Below are 21,268 nucleotides of genomic sequence, written 5' to 3'. Positions count from 1 at the left end.
AGTTTATTCTTGATCACCAGCATAGGGATAGATAATGTTGGTGCGTATACACACCAATAACTTGCTCACTGATACACAATTTGGGTTTCCCCAAACTTCAGCACAGCCTTAGTGTCAATATTGTTAAAAGACCTGAATGCCAGAGGTGAGGTGAGGCTGCCTGCCCTTCACATCAAGGCAGAATTTGACTGAGAATGGCATCAAGGAATTCTAACAAAACTGGAGTCAATGAGAATCAGAGGGAAACTCTCTGCTGGTTGGAACCATACCCAGCACAAAGGCCAAACCACAAAGTTGTGGTTGTTGAACATCAATCATTGCAGTCCTGGGACATCATTGTAGGAGCAGATCAGAGTGGGGTTCTAGGCCCAACCATCTTTCGCAATTTCATCAATAACCTTCCCTGTATCCATAAGGTCAGAAGAAGGGATTTTTGTTGTTGTTATTTGCACGATGTTCAGCACCATTCATGACTCCTCCAAGTCCATATGCAATATCCAGGCTTGGGCAGCTGAGTGGCAAGTAACATTCGCGCCAAACAGATCAGCATCTCTAACAAAAGAGAATCAAATCATCTCCCCTTGACATTCAATGGCCAAACCCCCACTATCAACATCCTTGTGGTTACTATTGACCAGAAGCTGAATTGGATTAGCCATATAAATACTGCGGCTACTAGAGCAGGTCAGAGGCTGGGAACTCTGCAGTGAGTAACTCGCCTCCTGACTCCCCAGAGCCTATCCACCATCTACAAGGCTCAAGTCAGGAGTGTGATGGAATACTCTCCATTTGCCTAGTTAAGTGCAGCTCCGACAACACTCACAAAGCATCCAGGACAATGCAGTCCACTTAATTGCCACAACGTCCACCACCTTTAACAGTCATTTCCTCCACCACCGATGCATAGAGGCAACAAGTTGCACTGCAACAATTCACCAAAGGTGTTCCTCTTCCAAATCTATGACTATGACCGACTAGAAGCACAAGGGCAGCAGATGCATGGGAACACAGCCACCTGCAAACCCCATCCAAGTCACACATGCTTGATTAAGACCCCAACCACCAACTTCAACATGCATTCCCCTCCAAGTCACATCCTGACTTGGAAATATATAGCCGTTCCTTCACTGTCACTGGATCAAAATCCTGGAACTCTCCTCCTAACAGCAGTCTGGGTGTACATACACTCAGAGGAGTGACGCTGTGGCACAGGTGGTTAGCATTGCACCTCACAGCACCAAGGACCCGGTTCGATTCCCGTTGGGTCACTGTCTGTGTGGAATTTGCACATTCACCCCGTGTCTGCATGGATTTCCTCCGGTTTCACAATCCAAAGACGTGTCGGATAGGTTGATTGGCCATGCTAAGTTGCCCCTTAGTGTCAGAGGGATTAGCAGGGTAAATACATGGGGTTACGGGCTAGGGCTTGGGTGGGATTGTTGTTGATGCAGACTTAATGGGCCAAATGGCCGTAGGGATGTTGTGGGCGAGATTTTATGGCCTCACTCATCCAAAATCGCAAAATCCCACCCAGGGTCTGTTGACCTTCCCATTGCCTGCCCCCACACCCATTCCAGTGGCGGATGGAGCGGTCAAATTCCAGTCGATGATTCTATTCTTTGATTCTAGGTTCAAGAAGATGGCTTACCACCAGCTTCTCAAGGTCAGTAAGGGATGCGCAATAAATGCTGGCCAAGTCAGCGACACATACATCCCATGAAAGAATTAAAGTAAATTCCTGATGTAACTTCTTCGCCAAGTCTTTTTGAGGCTATTCTTAGACGAAGAAGAGGTTATGAATGGTCGGATTTTAGAAATGAGCTGTTTAAAGTACTCCTCTGATGGTGCTTAGCTGCTGAGTTAATAATAAACATGTTACATCTGAGACAGTGCTAAAAGCAGCAGAGTGCAGTTAATGACTTGCAGAAAGATTTAGATCGGTTAAGCAATTAGACAAACAGATGACAAATTAAAGTTAATGCTAAAAAAATGCACTGCATAATAGATTAAAATAATGAGTATCATAGATTGAAAATGAAAAAGAGAAGAAGTGGAGAGGGTGTGGGTGGGAGAGAGAAAAGGAGCCGGAACACAAATAGATTCTTCAGTTTCACTGAACAAGGACGATGGGGCTCGCTGACCCCCATGGTGATGGAAGGTGAATCAAGAACAGTTTCTTTCCTGCTGCTATCAAATTTTTGAATGACCCCACCATATATTAAGTTGATCTTCTTCTCGACTCTAGCTATGACGGCAACACCACATCCTGCATTCTTTCTCCACCACGTACTCTGCGAACGGTCTGTACAGCGCACAAGATACAATACTTTTCACCGTCTGCCAATACATATGACAAGAATAAATCAAATCAAATCAATGATTTCAAAAGGAATTTAGATAAGCACATGAGGGAAATTTAACTTGCAGGGCTGTGGGTTAGAATAGGGGAATGGGATTGTCTGGATTGCTCAGAGAGCTAGCATGAACCCGATGGGCCAAACAACCTCCTTCTGTGCTAAAGTTCACTGACAATAGCCAGACCAATGGAGCATTTGTCCACAAAGATTACACTGACAGACAATTGGTCAGGTCAGGAGTGACAGTCCTGTGTATAATTTTAATTTTAAGAGGGGTTTCAATGTTAGATTTGAGTGATGGACCCTTCTGTTTTTAGAAAAGAGAAAGCTGAGAGATATGAGTCTTTGAGACTATAAAAAGGTTTGATCAGTTAAACATACTTCCGCTTGCAGGCAAGACCAAAACTGAGGCTCACCGATACAAGATAGTCACTAATAAATCCAACACAAAATTCAGGAGAAACGCTTTTACCCACTGAATGGTGAGAACGCGCTACCACAAGTAGTTGGGATGAATGGCAGTGATAGATATAAGGTGAAGCTGGATAAGCACATAGTGAAGAGAGCAATAGAAGAATATTTTGAAGAGATTAGGCGAGGTAGATTAGGAGGAGACTTGGATGGACCATAAACACTGGCATGGACTTGTTGGACCAAATAGTCTTTTTCTGCGCAGTAAATATTTTGTATAGCATTTGACTGCCTGTAAAGAAGAGTAGAGTGTCCCCACAACTGTAAAGACAAGATACGATAAAATTATGTTCCTTAGTCTGGAAAGAAGATGACACCTATTTTCTCTCTATAGATGGAAATTCAGCATGTCCACTACAACTTTCACAAACTGCTACAGATGCATCATAGAAAGCATTCTTTCTGGTTGTACCACAGCTTGGTATGGTTCCTGCTCTTCCCAAGACTACAAGAAACTACAAAGAGTTGTGAATGTAGCCCAGTCCATCACTCAAACCAGTCTCCCACTCATTGACACTGTCCACACTTCCCATTGCCTCGGAAAAGCAGCCAGCATAATCAAGGACCCCATGCACCCAGACATACTCTCTTCTACCTCTTCCATCCGGAAAAAGATACAAAAGTCTGAGATCATGGACCAGCCAACTCAAAAACAGCTTCTTCCCTGCTGCCACCAAACTTTTGAATGGGCCTACTTCGCACTAAGTTGATTTTTCTTTACACCCTAGTTATGACTGGAACACTACATTCTTCACTCTCTCCTTTCCTACTCTATGTATGGTATGTCTGTATAGCGCGCCAGAAGCAATACTTTTCACTGTGTACTGATACATATGATAATAATAAATCAAATCAAATCAAATGAAGGGGGCGCCTTGATTGAAGTCTCCAAGAACGTTCCAATTTTGTATTGCTGGTAAAAACTCTGTGCACCAGGAGTGCCTGGCTGGAATTCAGGCATAGAGTTGGAGTGTCCAATTCATTGCCTTTTTGAATTTTAGTCCATTACATCCTCACTCTCAAGTTCACAATATATATTCTTTTTAAATGTATTCTTTGATGGGATGCGGACATCACCAGCGAGGCCAGCATTTGTTGCCCATCCCTAATTGTCCTTGAGCTGAGTGGCTCACTAGGTCATTTCCGTAACAGCAGTAAGTAGTCAACACGTTGCTGTGGATCTAGAGTCAGATGTTGGCCAGACTAGGTAAGGGTGGCACATTTCCTTCCCTGAAGAACATTAGTGAGTTTTAATGATAATTAGTGATAGTTGTCATAGTCGCAATTATTGAAACAATTCCAGATTTATTAATCTAACTTAAATTCCACCAGCTGCCATGGTGGGATTTGAACCCCTAAGACCATAAGACAAAGGAGCAGAATTAGGCCACTCGGCCCATCGAGTCTGCTCCACCATTCAATCATGGCTGATATTTTTCTCATCCCCATTCTCTTGCCTTTTCTCCATAACCTCTGATCCCCTTATTAATCAAGAATCTACCTCTCTCTGTATTAAAGACACTCAATGACCTGGCCTCCATAGCCTCCTGCAGAAAAACGTTCCACAGATTCACCACTCTCCAGCTGAAGAAATTCCCCCTCATCTCTGTTTTAAAGGATCGTCCCTTTAGCCTGAGGTTGTGCCCTCTGGTTCTAGTTTTTCCTACTAGTGGAAACATCCTCTCCACATCTGCTCTAACCAGGCCTTGCAGTATCCTGTAAATTTCAATAAGATTCTCCCTTATCCTTCTAAACTCCAACGAGTACAGACCCAGAGTCCACAACTGTTCCTCATATGACAACCCTTGTACTCGTTGGAGTTTAGGAGGGTGAGGGGGGATCTTATAGAGACGTATAAGATAATGAAGGGGGTGGATAGGGTAGAGGTAGAGAGATTCTTCCCGCTTAGAAAGGATAGCAGGACTAGAGGGCACAGCCTCAAGATAAGGGGGGGGGGCAGTTTAGATCAGAGTTGAGGAGGAACTTCTTCACTCAAAGGGTGGTGAATCTCTGGAATTCTCTGCCCGTTGAAGTGGTGGAGGCTGCCTCGCTAAATATATTTAAGTCACGGGTAGATAGGTTTCTGATAGACAAGGGAATTAAGGGTTATGGGGAGAAAGCGGGAAAGTGGAACTGATCCACTTCAGATCAGCCATGATCTTATTGAATGGCGGGGCAGGCTCAAAGGGCTGGATGGCCTACTCCTGCTCCTATTTCTTATGTTCTTATGTCCCTCTGAGCATTAGTCTGGGTCTCTGAATTACTACTCCATTGCCACCACGCCACATCTCCTACTCCTATTAATTGAAGCCGCGCGCATTCGACTGTGAAGAGATAAAGAGCGTGAAAGGGGTTACTTACCACCCCCACTGGGAATGCCAAGACAGCCATGAGCCAATCTCGCAGAGCAATCAGTTTCCTGAGCTGTCTCTGTTGTTCTTGGTCGTCAGTGCCTTGAGTGAGTAGACTGGAGAGATCAGTCAGGACGCAGATCCCAAAGAAAATAGTCTGTATCACCTGTCGGGCAAATGACACATGAGGTTTGCTTTTGCTGATCTGTAGTCGGGGTAACTTTGACTTTGACCAATAGCGTAACACAAACAATAACTGATCCGTTGAAGCCAATATAAATGGAAATGGAGAGAGATTAACAGGCAGTTGGTTCAATGTCACTCAAACGATGCAGGGTGGCACGGTGGTTAGCTTTGCTGCTTCACAGCGCCAGGGACCCGGGTTCGAGTCCAGCCTGAAAATTTTTGCTTTGAAAATTGGCATGCGAGACATTATCCAAGCAATTGTACTCATTACAGTTACAAAAGATGCTGAAAGTTACACAGGGTGAACATTAAGCTGCTAAATGACCTGAGTGAGACAGTAGTAAAAGCAAATGCGCTGGATTGTCTTCGATATGTTTATGGTATAGTTTACACAATGAAGTTTCAATGCTTGAATAATAGATTCCTAACCAAAAATCTTAACAGCAGCTCCCCTCCGTCATCAATTAGTCCATTACAAAATTACATTGCATCATGAAACTCTTGAGTAAGGTGTCGAGTGTAAACTTTTGCATCACATTACAGTTGGCAAGGCATTAATCACAGTAATATAAACTCTTCCATGCACTTTCTTTTCCCTCTGAGTGAGGCACTTTAGGAAAAAGGTTCTGCTTTTAGGGTTTCAGAGTGAGACTGTGTAGGTGGACATTGGGTAATGTATTTCATAGAACCCCTGCAGTACAGAAGGAGGCCATTCGGCCCATTGAGTCTGTACTGACCACATCCCACCCAGGCCTTATTTCAGTAACCCTACCCTGCTAACCTGGTGACATCTTACTGTGCTCTCCATTTTAACAGAGATGGGATTAGGGATGAGAGACTAATAGGCTCACAGGAGGCGGGTTAGTCGTTTAAATATTTTAGAAAAGGCTGCTTGTCTTAATTTTTAACTGTTCTTCTGGTTTTAACAACAGTTGGATAAAGGCAAAATGCTGGAATCTGAAACAAAAACTGGGAATGCTGGAGAAACTCATTGGTCCTGATTTTACCAACACCCCAGAATTAGGGTTGGTGAGGCTCAGAGAGCGGCATTCTCCATTGGCCTCAGGCGCGATCGTACAAGCATCAGGCAAGTGTGCCAGTTAAAGTCCAGCCAGCAAGCCTGGCAGCAACTGTGGGGAGAGAATAGACCCAACATTTTGAAACACTGGTTCTGTTCTCCCTCCACAGACACTCTCAGACCCGCTGAGTATCTCAAACATTTTCTGATTTTGTTAACAATAGTTGGGTTGGGTTTTTCCCTGAGCCTCAGCAGCTGAAGGAAGGCAGGAGGTGTGGAATCCACGAGGTGGGTTCTTTTACAGCACTGCTTGTGGGCCAGGAGCGCCAGGAGTGTTTTCATGAGGGCTGAACAAGCCACCCTGTAAATGCATCTTCCACTCCTCCACAACGTGTCTGTTCCTCTTTCCCCCCTCGCAACAAACTGGCAGGAAGAGAATCATCCTCATGATTCCTATAGTGAGAGTCACGCAGATTATTCCATCGATTTGTTTTATGTCCTCTTTGCAATCGTTGTCTGTATTGAAAATATTTGGGGTAGTTTGTCATGCTAAAATGTCAATGTTGCGTTCATAATCAGACCACCTTTCTCCCATTCATGGAACAGGCCAGACCAGCATTTATCTCCCGTCCCCTAATTGCCCTTTGAGAGGGGGCGAACCGCCACAGTCCAGGTGGAGTAGGTACACCCATGGTGCTGTTAGAGAGAGAGTTCCAGGATTTTACCCAGCAACAGTGTAGGAACGACAATACATTTCCAAGTCTGGATGGTGAGCAGCTTGGAGGGGAACTTACAGGTGGTGGTGTTTCAATGTATCTGCTGCCCTTGATCTCCTGGGTGGTAGAGATCATGGGTGATAGTGAAGGAGCTTTAGTCAGTCAGTTCCTTCAGTGCATCCTGTCGATGGAACACACTCAACAACCATTTACTTATCCTTTTCAAAAGCCCCGATTCCTTTCTCACCACGTCCAACCACACAATCCCTTCCAGGCCCCTCGCTGGACCTCTCGCTCTCAGTACAACTCCATAACTGTCTCCTGCAGCAGGAGGATGTTTGAGAAACCCATTCATCTGAGTGTTCAGACCACAGACCTGCTCCCCGCCTCACTCACACCCTCCCCACCACCCTGCCTTATTAGTTTAAATCTCGCTCCATTGTTACATTCTGAGGTCTTCTAGTGCTGTGGGATAGACCCCTGCCTCTGTACCAGAAGCTCCAGGAGCATATCCCACCTCAGGATTTGATGACCAAGGAAAGTGCATTCACAATGTGGCCATCAAATTCAATATCAACCTGCAAAATCCTTCCTGCACTGCAATGGCTGGCGGTAAGAGTGGGAGAAATTCCTGGTCATCCATGTTTGATGCGGAGTAACGCCCCTTAAGATATAAGTCTCTGGCGACAAACCGGCAACTAGTTCCAAAGAAAAAGAACAAAGGAAATCACAGCAGAAAAGCAAGTCTTTCGACCCTCCAAGCCTGCACCAACCATGCTGCCCATGTGAACTAAAGCCCTCTACTCTTCTGGAAACCATATCCCTCTATTCCCATCCTATTCATGTATTTGTCAAGACCCCCCTTAAAAGTCACCACCTTCCCCAGCAGTGAGTTGCAGGCACCCACTACCCTCTGTGTAAAAAAACATGCCTCCTACATCTCTTTTAAACCTTGCCTCTCACACCTTAAACCTCTGTCCCCTAGTAATTGACTCTTCACCCTGGGAAAAAGCTTCTGACTATCCCCTCATAATCTTGTAGATTTCTATCAAGTTGCCCCTCAACCTCTGTCATTCCAGTGAGAACAAACCAAGTTTCTCCAACATCTCCTCATAGCTAATGCCCTCCATACCAATCAAAATCCTGGTAAATGTTTTCTATACCCTCTCCAAAGCTTCCACATCCTTCTTGTAGTGGGGTGACCAGAATTGAACACTATATTCTAAGTGCAGCCTAACTAAGGGTCTATAAAGCTGCTGCATGACTTGCCAATCTTGAAACTCAATGCCACAGCCGATGAAGGCAAGCATTCCATATGCCTTCTTGACTACCTTCTCCACCTGCATTGCCACTTTCAGTGACCTGTGTACCTGTACACCCAGATCCCTCTGCCTATTAATACTATTAAGGGTTCTACCAGGAGAAACGCAGCTTTGGAAACAGATGAAAGTCTGTCTCGTGCGCCACTAGGTGCAGGAAGAGAAACAGCAAACAAGATCTGCTCCACTTACCCTTCCCACAAGGTAATTTGGTGTCACTTTGTGTAAGGCAAGGAACTCCTACAGTTATACCACGTGTCTGTCTGAGACCTCCTTTCCTTGCACCATGCTAAGAGAAACCACACTTCCTTTATCATTTTTATTTTGTTCAGAAGTTTAGGAATGGTTGAAAAATAAATATTAACCTCCGATGGAAGAGAGAAAACACTTGTGTTATCAGTAATCACGTAACCCAATGGGACAACAGGATAGCTGTTTAATTCATGCAGGAAGCAGAGAAATATTAGTGATGTTTTATCTAATTGGTGGAGAACATTGGCTCCTCCAGGGAGTACAACTGTACTTTCACATTCATCTCAAGGCAAAGTTTCACACCCCAGTTGAAAGGCTGATGTAGCAACCACATCAAACGCTAATGCATCGAGAATATTTTTTAACCCTTTCGGCACTAATGAGGACAAGCCATGAAAATGAACTTAAACTGCAGCCTGTTCGATCGGAAGAGGGGAGAAAGTCGATGATCAGGATTGGGGTGGGGTGCAGGTGGAGAGAGGGAGAGAGCCTGCATTTTTTTTTAATTCATTGGGTTACGTTTGGCTGGGCCAGCATTTTTTGACCAACACTAGTTGCCCTTGGAGGGCAATGGAGTGCCAACCACATTGCAGTGGCTCTGGAGTCACATGTCAGCCAGACCAGGTAAGGATAGTAGATTTCCTTCCTTAAAGGACACGAGTGAACCAGGTGGGATTTTCCAACAATTGATATTGGTTTCATGGTCATCAGTAGATTCTTAATTCCAGATTTTTTTTTATTGAATTCAAATTCCACCATCTGCCGTGGTGGGATTCGAACCCGGGTCCCCAGAACATTCACTGTGTTTCTGGATTAATTGCCTAGTAATAATATCACGAGGCCATCGTCTCATTTTATGGGGTATGGGCATTGCTGGGTAGCCCAAAATTTATTGCCTGCCCCTAGTTACCCTTGAGAAGGTGGAGCTGCTTCCTTGAACTGCTGCGGTCCCTTGGTGTAGGTACACCCACAGTGCTGTTAGGGAGGGAATTCCACTGTTTTGAGCCAGCCACAGCAAAGGAACAACGATATATTTCCACACCAGGATGTTGAGTGACTTGGAGAGAAACTTGTAGGTGGTGGTTTTCCCAGGTATCTGCTGTGGTTGTCCTATTAGATGGTAAGGGTTGTGCGTTTGGAAGGTGCTGTTTGAGAAACCTTGGTGAGTTGCTGCAGTGCATCTTGCAGATGGTAGATACTGCTGCCACTGTTCATTGGTGGTGGAGGGGGTGAATATTTGTGGAAGAGGAAGCGATCATGAGGCACCGCTTTGTCCTCAACTGTGTTGACATTTTTCAGTGTCATTAGAGTGTCATCATCCAGACAAGTGTTCCATCACACTCTTGAATTCTGCCTTGAAGATGCTAGACAGGTTTGGGGAGTCAGAAGGTGAGTTACTCACTGCCAGATTCCCAGCCTTTGACCTGCAATGAGAACCATTGTATTTCTATGGCTAGTCCAGTTCAGTTACTGGTCAGTGGTGACTGTTCGGGATGTTGATAGTGAGGGATTCAGCGATGGTAATGCCCTTGAATGTCAGGGGCCGATGGTTAGGTCCTCTCTTGTTGGAGATGGTCATTGTCTGGCACTTGGATGGCAGGAATGTAATTTGCCACTTGTCGGCCCAAGCCTGGATATTGCCCAGGTCTTGCTGCATTTGGATACGGACTGCTTCAGTATCTGAGGAGTTGCGAGTGTTGCTGAACGTTGTGCAATCATCGGCGAACATGCCCACTTCTAATCTTATGATGGAAAGAAAGTCACTGATGAAGTAGCTGAAGATGGTTGGGTCTAGGACACTACTCTAAGGGACTCTTGCAGAGATGTTTTGAGGCTGAGATAATTGACCTCAAACCTTTCTTTGTGCCAGGTATGACTCTAACTGGTGGAAGGTTCTCCTAATTCCCATTGATTCCAGTTTTGCTAGGGTTCCTTGATGCCACATTCAATCAAATGCTGTCTTGATATTAGGGCAGTCACTCTCAGCTCACCTCTGGAGTACAGCTCTTCGTTCATGTTTGAACCCAGGGTGTAATAAGGTCAGGAGTTTAGCAACCCTGGCAAAACCCAAACTGAGTGTCCGTGAGCAGGTTATTGCTGAGTAGATAGATGGAGAGGGGAGAAGACACAGTCCATGATGCAGGAGAGGGAAGTAGCCTGCAGTTGTGAAGTCTGGGGGAGATACTTCAGGAAGCTTATGGTTTCCTTGAGGGGTGGGAGGTGAGGGTGGTGGAGGACGGGGTAGAAGGAGAGCACTCTTGCTCCTCTTGACCCACAAGGGGTGCTGTGAAAGCTTTTCTTGTGGAGTGGGCAGCTACCACCTCCCTCTCACTGCCGAGGGACCCCACCTCAAGGTACCCGAATTGACACCAGGGTATGGCAACTCGGGGATTTTCGCAGTAATTTCATTGCAGCGTTAATGTAAGCCTAGTTGTGACAATAAATAAATAAACTTTAAACTCGTCAAAAGTTAATTTTAAATCAAGCTCACAATTGCATGGTGGTGGAAGCCCAATTTAAATATGTTAATTAATTGACCTTTCCCAGTTGAAGTTGCACTGTCCAAGCAAGTATTCCATCACACTCTTGAATTGTGCCTTGTAGATGGTAGACAGGTCTTGGGGGGTCAGGAGGTGAGTCACTCACTGCCAGATTCCCAGCCTTTGACCTGCTATGACATCCAGTTATCCAGACAATACCCTGCCTGTTGGCTAAGGGCCTCATTACTTTCATTGTTTATCCTCACCCTTCAACTCATTCTCATCCATTGTGGCAGGATGGGGGTTAATATCAAAATCACTGTCTGTCAGAACAATAACGTTGTACAATGCTGGACAGTCAAGGTGTATGTGACACACACTGAGACTCAGAAATGATCTAACAAACTGGTTACCTTTTGTGCTTTCTACTTGAAGCATGAAAAATGATACTTTTACCCTTCCTACTCCTGACAGTGTCCTGCTTCAGTAACTTTGACGTTTATTTGTCACTTCAACCTGTCAAACATGAACAATCAGTGCCGAATGGACAGTATGCAAGCTGTGAATAAAATTCAAACCAAAGTATCTTCATGGGGAAGAGAGACAGACCTTGCCCCAGGCTGTAAATGTGTAATTTGTACCGATGCACCCTCAGGGAATTCAAGTGGAGAAATGATATCCCTGTGGAAGCCAATTCTGTGACCAGATCTCTCTGCCATCACATAGCCTCAACGTTTAAGACTGACAGAAGAAAATAAACGTGTTGGTGGAACAGGCAGATAAGTGAAAGGTGAAATCTAATACGGAGAAATGTGAAGCGATTCATTCTGGTGGAGAGACAATATAAAATAGCTGGTACAATTCTAAAAGGGGTGCAGGAGCTGGGAACCTGGGTGTTGTTTACATGCTTAAGTACTGAAGCTGGCAAGACTGGCTGAGACAGCAGTTAATAAAGCGCGCGACATCCCGGACTTTATTAATGGGTTATTATAAAATCATAGAATCCCTACAGTGCAGAAGGAAGCCATTTGGCTCATCTAGTCTGTACTGACCACAATCCCGCCCCATTCCCATAACCCCACACATTTACCTGCCATTCCCCCTCTCATTAGGGTCAATTTAGCACGGCCTATCCACCTAACCGCACATCTTCGGAGTGTGGGAGGAAACAGGAGCACCCGATGGAAAACCACACAGACAGGGGGGAGAATGTGCAAACTCCACACAGACAGTCATCCGAGGCCGGAAATGAACCCAAGCCCCTGGCACTGTGAGGCAGCAGCGCCAACCACTGTGCCACTGTGCTGCCAATATTGAGTATAAAGTTTAGGGTGGTTATATTGAACTTCTACAGAATGCTGGTTCAACCTCAACTGGAGTATTGTGTCCACTCCTGGGTGTCACACTTCAGTAAAATAATGAAAGTGTTGGAGAGGGTCAGAAAAGATTCCCAATGGTGAGGAATGCTGTTTATGAAGGCAGATTGGAGAAGTTGGGACTGTTTTCCTTGGAAAAGAAACGTTTGAGAGGAGATGTGACTGAAGTACTCAAAATCATAAGGGGTCTGGACAAAGTAGGTCATAAAACCATAGAATCTTTGCAATGCAAAAAAGGCTATTTGGCCATCGAATCTGCATTAACTGAGACCACCGTACCCAGGTCCTGTCCTCAGTCCTATTACTGTGGCCTGACACATTTACCATGTGGGCATTGAGGGGCAGTTTAGCATGGTTAATCCACCTAACCTGCACATCTTTGGACTGAGGAAGGAAACTGGAATGCCCAGAGGAAAGCCACGCAGATATGGTGAGAATGTACAAATTCCACACAAACAATTGCCAAAGGCTGGAATTGAACCTGGGTTCCTGAAGCTGTAAGGCAGCAATACTAACTGCTGTGCCACTGTAGATAGGGAGGAACTGTTCCCACTGGTGGAAGGATGAAGAACCAGAGGAAACAGATTTAAGGTAATTGGCCGTGGAAGTAATGGTAACATGCAGAAAACACCTTCACCCAGTGAGTGGTTAGGTTTAAAATGAATTGCCTGAGAGTGTAATGGATTTAACCGAGGAATTCAGGAGGATATTAGATGGTTATCTGCAAAGGAGATCTACGAGGAGAAGGCAGGCAAGTGGCACAAGGTACTTACAGTGAGCCAGCACAAACACGATGGGTTGAATGATCTCCTTCTGTGAAATTGTGATGTTATAACAGATTGGACAAGTTGCTACCTCCTCTTCATCTCTCCCACTTTCCAGCCACAGAATCACATCTCAATCGCCTACTTGGCAATTTGCCACAGGGAATTAAACTTGAACTCGACATTTGAAGCTGCCATTCTCTCACTGACTATATTGAACTTTGCAGTATCCCTCACTCTTCACCGACTCTCCCAAAGCTTTCTGAGGTTTACAATTAAATTTAAAGATCAACCTTACAGACATAGAGGGGTGATCATTGTTGCTGGCATGCTGATCCCGCCATTGAGACCAATTCCAGGAATCCAGAAGACAGATTGGTGGGACAGTAAGCACAACCTCCCTTATGTATCCTCTGTCAAAATAGGGGCAGTGGACTGGCACCAGGCATGGGGAAACCAAACAGAGCAGCTGAAGTGCAGGGCAGCTGGCAGCGCCAATGAGAATGGTGCTCAACTGAACAGAGAGGGAGAGGGTCCCACACAATGGAGACATGTTATGAATGGACAGACAAATCTTAATGCCCAGAACTATCAAAACACCTACGTCTACAGGGAAAATGTTTCCATTTGAAAGCTGCAGATGTGCTGAATGAAACCTGATCATTCTGCATATACAGTCCATCTCACTCCAAACTCTCACCTCTTATTCTTAAGGCTTCACAGGATGTGGGTGTCGCTGGCTAGACCCAACATTTATTGCCCACCCCTAATTGCCCTTGAGAAGGTGGCGGTGAGCCGCCTTCTTGAATCGCTGCAGCCCATGCGGCGTAGGTACACCCACAGCGCTGTTAGGAAGGGTCTTAAAGGCTTTCGACCCAACAATTGTGAAGAAACAGCGATACATTTCCAAGTCAGGACGTGGAGTGGTCTGGAGGGAAATTTGCAGGTGTTCTCATGTATCTGCTGCCCTTGACCTGCGAGATGGTCATGGATTTGAAAGGTGCTGTCGAACGAACCTTGGTCAATTGTATCTTGTAGATAGTGCGATTGATGCCACAGGCTGCGATGGTGGAGGAAGTGAATATTATTCGATGGGGCGTGAATCAAGCGGGCTGCTCGGTCCTGAATGTTGTCGAGCTTTTTGAGTGTTGTTGGAGCTGCACCTACCCAGGTAGCTGTAAAAACAGCAGGGGATCAATGCACCTCCAGAAATACTGTCCTCAGAAAATGTTGGTTAATTGTCACAATGACGTCCTTAATTTGTTTGCTGCCACCTCTGTGTGGGTTGCTGTCCAGGTACACTGTCTACCCCAGGGGAAAGTGCCGGGAAAATGCGAGGAACTGTTCATCACACCTTTCCAAGTTCTCAGCCACCCAGCTCCAAACCTTTAACTCCTCAGCCTTTAACTGGCCACTCCTGGTTCTGTACACTGGAGAATAATAAACGATATACTCAAAGTGTCCCTGAAGAGGACAAAGGACTGCAGCAGGCGACGGTGCAGAGGGACCTCGGGGTCCTTGTGCATGAGTCGCAAAAACCCACCCTGCAGGTGCAGCAGGTGGTCAGGAAGGCGAATGGGATGCTGGCCTTCATAGCGCGGGGGATTGAATATAAAAGTCGGGAGGTCTTGCTGCAGCTGTATAGGGCATTGGTGAGGCCGCAGCTGGAGTACTGTGTGCAGTTTTGGGCGCCGCACCTGCGCAAAGATATTTTGGCCTTGGAGGGAGTGCAGAGGAGGTTTACTAGGCTGATACCGGAGTTGAGGGGGTTGAGCTATGAGGAGAGGCTGAATAAACTAGGCTTGTACTCGTTAGAGTTTAGAAGAATGAGGGGAGATCTCATTGAGATGTATAAGATGATGAATGGGATGGATAGGATAGAGGTGGAGAGACTCTTCCCGCTCAAAAAAGACAGTAGGGCTAGGGGGCACAGCCTCAAGATAAAGGGGGGGCGGTTTAGAACGGAGTTGAGGAGGAACTTCTTCACTCAAAGGGTGATGAATCTCTGGAATTCTCTGCCCGTTGAAGTGGTGGAGGCTGCCTCGCTAAATATTTTTAAGACGCGGGTTGATGGGTTTTTGATAAGAGAGGGGATTAAGGGTTATGGGGAGAGGGCGGGAATGTGGAACTGAGCCACGACAGATCAGCCATGATCTTATTGAATGGCGGGGCAGGCTCGAAGGGCTAGATGGCCTACTCCTGCTCCTAGTTCTTACGTTTCTTATGTTCTTAAACACGTCTGCATGGAGCTGGGTCCAAAATTACCCCAGAAAGACAGCGATGGTTTATTGGGTTTCTCCTGCAGTAATTTACACTTGAAAGTATTCAGTTCTTCCACTGAAAACCTGAACCAAGTTCAAATATCAGATCGTGTGCCTTTAACTGGCCACTCCTGGTTCTGTACACTAGAGAATAATAAACGATATACTCAAAGTGTCCCTGAAGAGGACAAAGGACTGATGCGTGGGAGACCTGGTGGGAATTCTCTGAACAGTCATGTTGGTGGGATTCCACCACCCCCGCCCTCCCCCCCAACTCCACCATCACCCCCACCACCCAGCTTTATGACTGATGGGTTCTGGGAAGGTTGATAGCTCCAGTGTATGATCTGCGGACTCTGCTGCGTGTAGGACAGGGAAAGGGTTGGGCGGATGAGTTGTTTGGAGGCTTGTACGCTCCCTGCAACCCCTCAACTTTGCCTCTGCACATCCCCGGCAAAGTCTCTCGAGACAGTCCCTCGAGACAGGATGGACGCAGGAAGGATGCTCCCAATGGTCCAAAACTAGGGGGTCACGGTCTGAGGATTCAGGGTAGACCGTGTATACCGGAGTGGTGAGCCAAAATGGAGGACGGCTCATTTCAGAAACCACTGAACCTGTCATTGAAACATTGAAGATAGGAGGAGGCCATTTGGCCCTTCAAACCTGCTCCGCCATTCCGAATGATCATGGCTGATCATCCAACTCAGTAGCCTAATTCTGCGTTTTCCCCATAACCTTTGATCCCATTCGCCCCCAGTGCTATATCCAGCTGCCTCTTGAATACATTCAATGTTTTTGCATCAACTACTTCCTGGGGTAATGAATTCCACAGGCTCACCACTCTTTTGGATGAAGAAATATCTCCTCATCTCCATCCTAAATGGCCTACCCTGAATCCTCAGACTGTGACCCTTGGTTCTGGACTCCCCCACACATCGGGAACATCCTTCCTGCATCTACCCTGTCTGGAAAGACTGTCTCGAGAGACTTTGCCGAGAATGTGCAGGGGCGAAATTGAGGTGCTGCAGGGACTCTGAAATTGAGGGCTTGTACACAAGCCTCCAAACAACTCATCTACCCAACCCTTTCCCTACCCTACACACGGCAGAGTCCTCAGATCATGCACGGGAGCTATCAACCTTCCCAGAACCTAACGAACAAGAGTAGAAGCAAGTCACCCTCAATATCCAAAGGACTGTCTAAGAAGGGAAGAAGAAGGGTTCAATAATGCTGCAGATAATAGAGTGTTCCTGTCATGCCCCAGCTTACTGTTAGCAGTAAAGATATTTGTTTGTGTGAGAAATGAGTCTTCACCACTGGAAACAGCTTTAAAAGCCGAGGTTGAAGAACAGATAGGTCTGTTTGAAAGTCAGGCACTATCAACACAGTTAACCTGACCCAGACAAATCCTTTGCAGTGGTAACGTGAAACCTACAAACAGCATGTGGATCGAATTTGGAAAGGTTGCAAAAAGTTGTGAAGTTCTTTGGACGCTGACCGACTTTGTAACAAGTGAATTCTTCCAAAGATGGGGAAAAGAAGTAGCTGTTTCTATTGGACAGAGAGACACACTTCATTCATTCAAAACCTTTTGACCTTGTGGTTTACTCTGAGCTCAATGCTTTCCCAATTTGATACTTCTTGCATAGTTTTGTGAGCTGCCTCCAGCAGACGCCCACCCTTTGGTTGTGTTGTCCGGTATAGTGCAGCCGCTGACATGATTTCAATCAGCCAAATGCTTCCTTCTAACCCATAACGATCCTATCACCAGAATCTTGCTGCCTTTCACACCAACGGGATCTTACAGTCCTGCCGACAGCACACACCCACGTGGATTTCCCAGCAGTGAGGGGTGCGCTGAAAGGAAAATCCCATTAGCAATGGCGGGACATTAAGATCTCACTGCCAATGAACGGTGCATTGCCTCCCACTGCTGTGAAACACACCACACAGAGGGAGAGAAATCCCATCCCATGTCATTTCAAACTTGAAATTGCAACTGAGGTCCTATGTCCGTCATGGGACCCAGGTTTTCAACAGTTTGTGTGATTCCTGTGATGGTTCAGGTGGACGTTGGTTCCCTACTTGCAAATGACCTGGACAAATTAGCAGAGAATACCATCAAAGTTTGGAGGGGGAACAGGGCATGTCAGGGGGGCTGGGAGGTGGAGTAGTAAGTACAACCCACGCTCTGCTTTCAGGACTTCCATAATCTCATTCCCATTTGACAGGCAGAATGTGTTGAAGTTTGCTCTCATGCCTCAAGTCACAGAGAAATGGAACTATTCAGTACAACTTATTTCCCTTATTCCTATTTATCACCATATACATTCCGCTTGCTGGAAACACTTGGCCAATTTTCCACTTCATTGGTTTCATCACTCTTTCAGTAAGAAAAAAAAATGCAATTTTCTCTGATAACCTGGTTTGGGACATTATAAATCCCAGAGTGAAACACTCATTGGTCTATCAGAAGAGCAATTGTATGAAACGTTTTTGAAATATTTATTTGTCCATGGGATGTGGGGGTTGTTGGCTAGGCCAGCATTTATTGCCCATCCATAATCACCCTTGAGAAGATGGTGGTGAGCCGCCTTCCTAAACCAGCAGCAGTCCCTGTGGTGTAGGGAGTTCAGGATTTTGACCCAGTCAGTTCAGGAACAGCGATACTATTTCAATTCAAGATGGTCTGTGAGTCAGAAGGGTAATTTTCAGGTGGTGGTGTGTCCCATGTATCTGCTGCCAGCTTGTCCTCCTAGATGGTAGCCATCATGAGCTTGGAGGCTGCTGTCAAATGACACTTGCTGAGTTCCTGCAGTACATCTTGTAGATGGTACACCCTGCTGTCTGTCTCTGTGCGTCAGTGATGGAGGGAATGGATGTTTGAGATGGTGGATGGTTTTCAGATCAAGTGGGCTGCTTTTTCCTGGAGAGTGTCAAGCTTCTTGATTCCTGTAGGAGTTGCAATCATTCAGGCAAGTGGAGAGTATTCCATCACATTTCTGATTTGTATCCGCTAGACAGTGACAAGCTTTGGAGAGGCAGGTGCAAAGCTTAAAGGTGTCAGAGCTGTGTGAGTGTGTACCGCTCAAAGCAAAAGTGAAACCTCGACTGCATCACATGACACAAATCCCTTCCAGTGATGTTATGGTGATATCCCTTAAAGGCATATCGTAACAAATCCCATCTCAGAAAGGAGATTTTACCAAAGGGTTTGGGGTTTTTGTCCCATATTCTGCAAACTAATGTTTGAATGAAGTGATAAAGAAATGAGTGGCAGCAATTGCAAGGGGCTAACTCTTTGCTTTAATCAAATGCAGAAGAAGTATAGAGTTCCTCTAAAGTTGATGGCTCATTCTCAGAAACTGCACATGAATATCCATTGGCCAGTCATCGATTGCAAAGAAAAACTGGCAACATCTCACTTATTCACCAAGAAGGAATTAATCCTAATTGCTCTTGACAAGGTGGCGATGAGTCACCTTCTTGAAGCTCTGCGATCCATGAGGTGCAGGTATGCTCCCAATGCTGTTAGGGAGGGAATTCCAAGATTTTGACCCCGTGACAGTGAAGGAATGGTGATATATTTCCAAGTCAGAATGTTGATTGATTTGGAAGGGAACCTGCAGGTGGTGGTGTGCATCTGATGCCTTTGGCCTTCTTGATGATGGAGGTTGCAGATGCTATTGAAGGGAGGTGTTCTTGGTGAGGTACTACAGTCATCTTGTAGATGGTACATCTGCTGTCACCTAATCTTGCATTTACATAGCACCCCCTCCCATCTCCAGCACATTAATAGATCCCAATGTCCTTCACAAGAGAGTTGTGAAACAAAATTTGACACGGAGCTACATAAGGAGATATTCCAGGGGTTGATCAAAGCTTAGTCAAAAGGGTAAATTTTAAGAACCGTCTTAAAGAAGGAACAGAAGTTCGAGAGGTTGAGGGGTATGGCAGAGCTTAGGGCCAAGAGAGAGCAAAGATGTGCAAGAAGCCAGACTGGAAAAGGCAAATAGTCTTGGAGGGTTGTACTTCAGGAGAAGAGATAAGGAAAGAGTCAATCAGACTGTTTTCCTGTGGGTAGTTTAATGCAGTATTGACACAAGTCTACCCTTAATGCAAGGAGGCAAGTCGAAGGAATAGAAAGGAAATTGAGGAGAACTGTTTTAAAAATGACTCACTACTTGTTCTTCTGAAGTTAGACTTCGACAATCAACAATAGGAGAGGCTGTGGTTAGTGGTCCTAAGCTCTGCCATTCTCCTCAACCTCTCTGCTCCTCTCCCCTCTGTTCCTTCTTTAAGGCGGTTTTTAAAACTTACCTTTTTGACTGGGCTTTTGATCAACAGTTGGGATATCTCCTTGCTGTCGCTGGACTAGTAATCCAGAAATGTAGAGTAATGCTCTGGGGACCCCGGGTTCAAATCCCACCATGGCAGATGGTGAAAATTGAATTCAATAAAAATCTGGAATTAAAAGTCTAATGATGACCACAAAACCGTTACCGATTGTCGTAAAAACCATCTGGTTCAATAATGTCCTCTGGGGAAGGAAATCTGCTGTCCTTACCTGGTTTGGCCTACATGCGGCTCCAGACCAATAGCAATGTGGTTGACTCTTAAATACCCTCAGGGATGGGCAAAAAATGCTGGCCCAGCCAGCAACTCCCACATGCCATGAACAAATTTTTTAAAAATCACCACTCCTTCCACTTCAGAGCCAGTCTATTCCCCCCATTAACAAATTAATAAATGTGTATCCCATTCCCAGGTGTGCAATATCCCTGATTTAAGGGACTCGGGAGTCATTGTTCAAGGTTGGTCAACGTGCAGGTTCAGTCGGCAGTTAGGAAGGCAAATGCAATGTTAGCATTCGTGTGGAGAGGGCTAGAATACAAGACAAAGGATGTACTTCTGAGGCTGTATAAGGCTCTGGTCAGATCCCATTTGGAGTATTGTGAGCAGTTTTGGACCCCATATCTAAGGAAGGATGTGCTGGCCTTGGGAAAGGTCCAGAGGAGGTTCACAAAAATGATCCTTGGAATGAAGAGCTTGTCGTATGGTTGCTTGCAGGTGCAGCAGGTGGTCAGGAAGGCGAATGGGATGCTGGCCTTCATAGCGAGGGGGATTGAATATAAAAGTAGGGAGCTCTTGCTGCAGCTGTATAGGGCATTGGTGAGGCCGCAGCTGGAGTACTGTGTGCAGTTTTGGGCGCCGCACCTGCGCAAGGATATTTTGGCCCTGGAGGGAGTGCAGAGGAGGTTTACTAGGCTGATACCGGAGTTGAGGGGATTGAGCTATGAGGAGAGGCTGAATAAACTAGGCTTGTACTCGTTAGCGTTTAGAAGAATGAGGGGAGATCTCATTGAGACGTATAAGATGATGAATGGGATGGATAGGATAGAGGTGGAGAGACTCTTCCCGCTCAAAAAAGACAATAGGACTAGGGGGCACAGCCTCAAGATAAAGGGGAGGCGGTTTAGAACGGAGTTGAGGAGGAACTTCTTCACTCAAAGGGTGGTGAATCTCTGGAATTCTCTGCCCGTTGAAGTGGTGGAGGCTGCCTCGCTAAATATTTTTAAGAAGCGGGTTGATGGGTTCTTGATAAGAGAGGGGATTAAGGGTTATGGGGAGAGGGCCGGAAAGTGGAACTGAGCCACAACAGATCAGCCATGATCTTATTGAATGGCGGGGCAGGCTCGAAGGGCTAGATGGCCTAC

The 21,268-nt window shown here is 45.8% G+C and overlaps 1 protein-coding gene across 1 annotated transcript in view; it reads right to left on the bottom strand.

Annotated features, from left to right (window-relative positions):
- The window catches only part of aig1 (androgen-induced 1 (H. sapiens)), a 107,848-nt gene that overhangs the window by 44,064 nt on the left and 42,516 nt on the right, over positions 1-21,268 (bottom strand). The window contains exon 2 of the mRNA XM_080200853.1: positions 5,190-5,345. Coding sequence (XP_080056979.1) covers positions 5,190-5,345 — 156 coding nt within the window. The remainder of the gene's footprint in view (positions 1-5,189; positions 5,346-21,268) is intronic.

This window comes from Carcharhinus amblyrhynchos, chromosome 12 (genome assembly GCF_965287045.1).
Source record: "Carcharhinus amblyrhynchos chromosome 12, sCarAmb.v2.hapA, whole genome shotgun sequence".
NCBI classification, from domain to species: Eukaryota; Metazoa; Chordata; class Chondrichthyes; order Carcharhiniformes; family Carcharhinidae; genus Carcharhinus; species Carcharhinus amblyrhynchos.
Note: the sequence above shows the minus strand (reverse complement) of the source record. Positions and strands in the feature narration are given on the sequence as shown.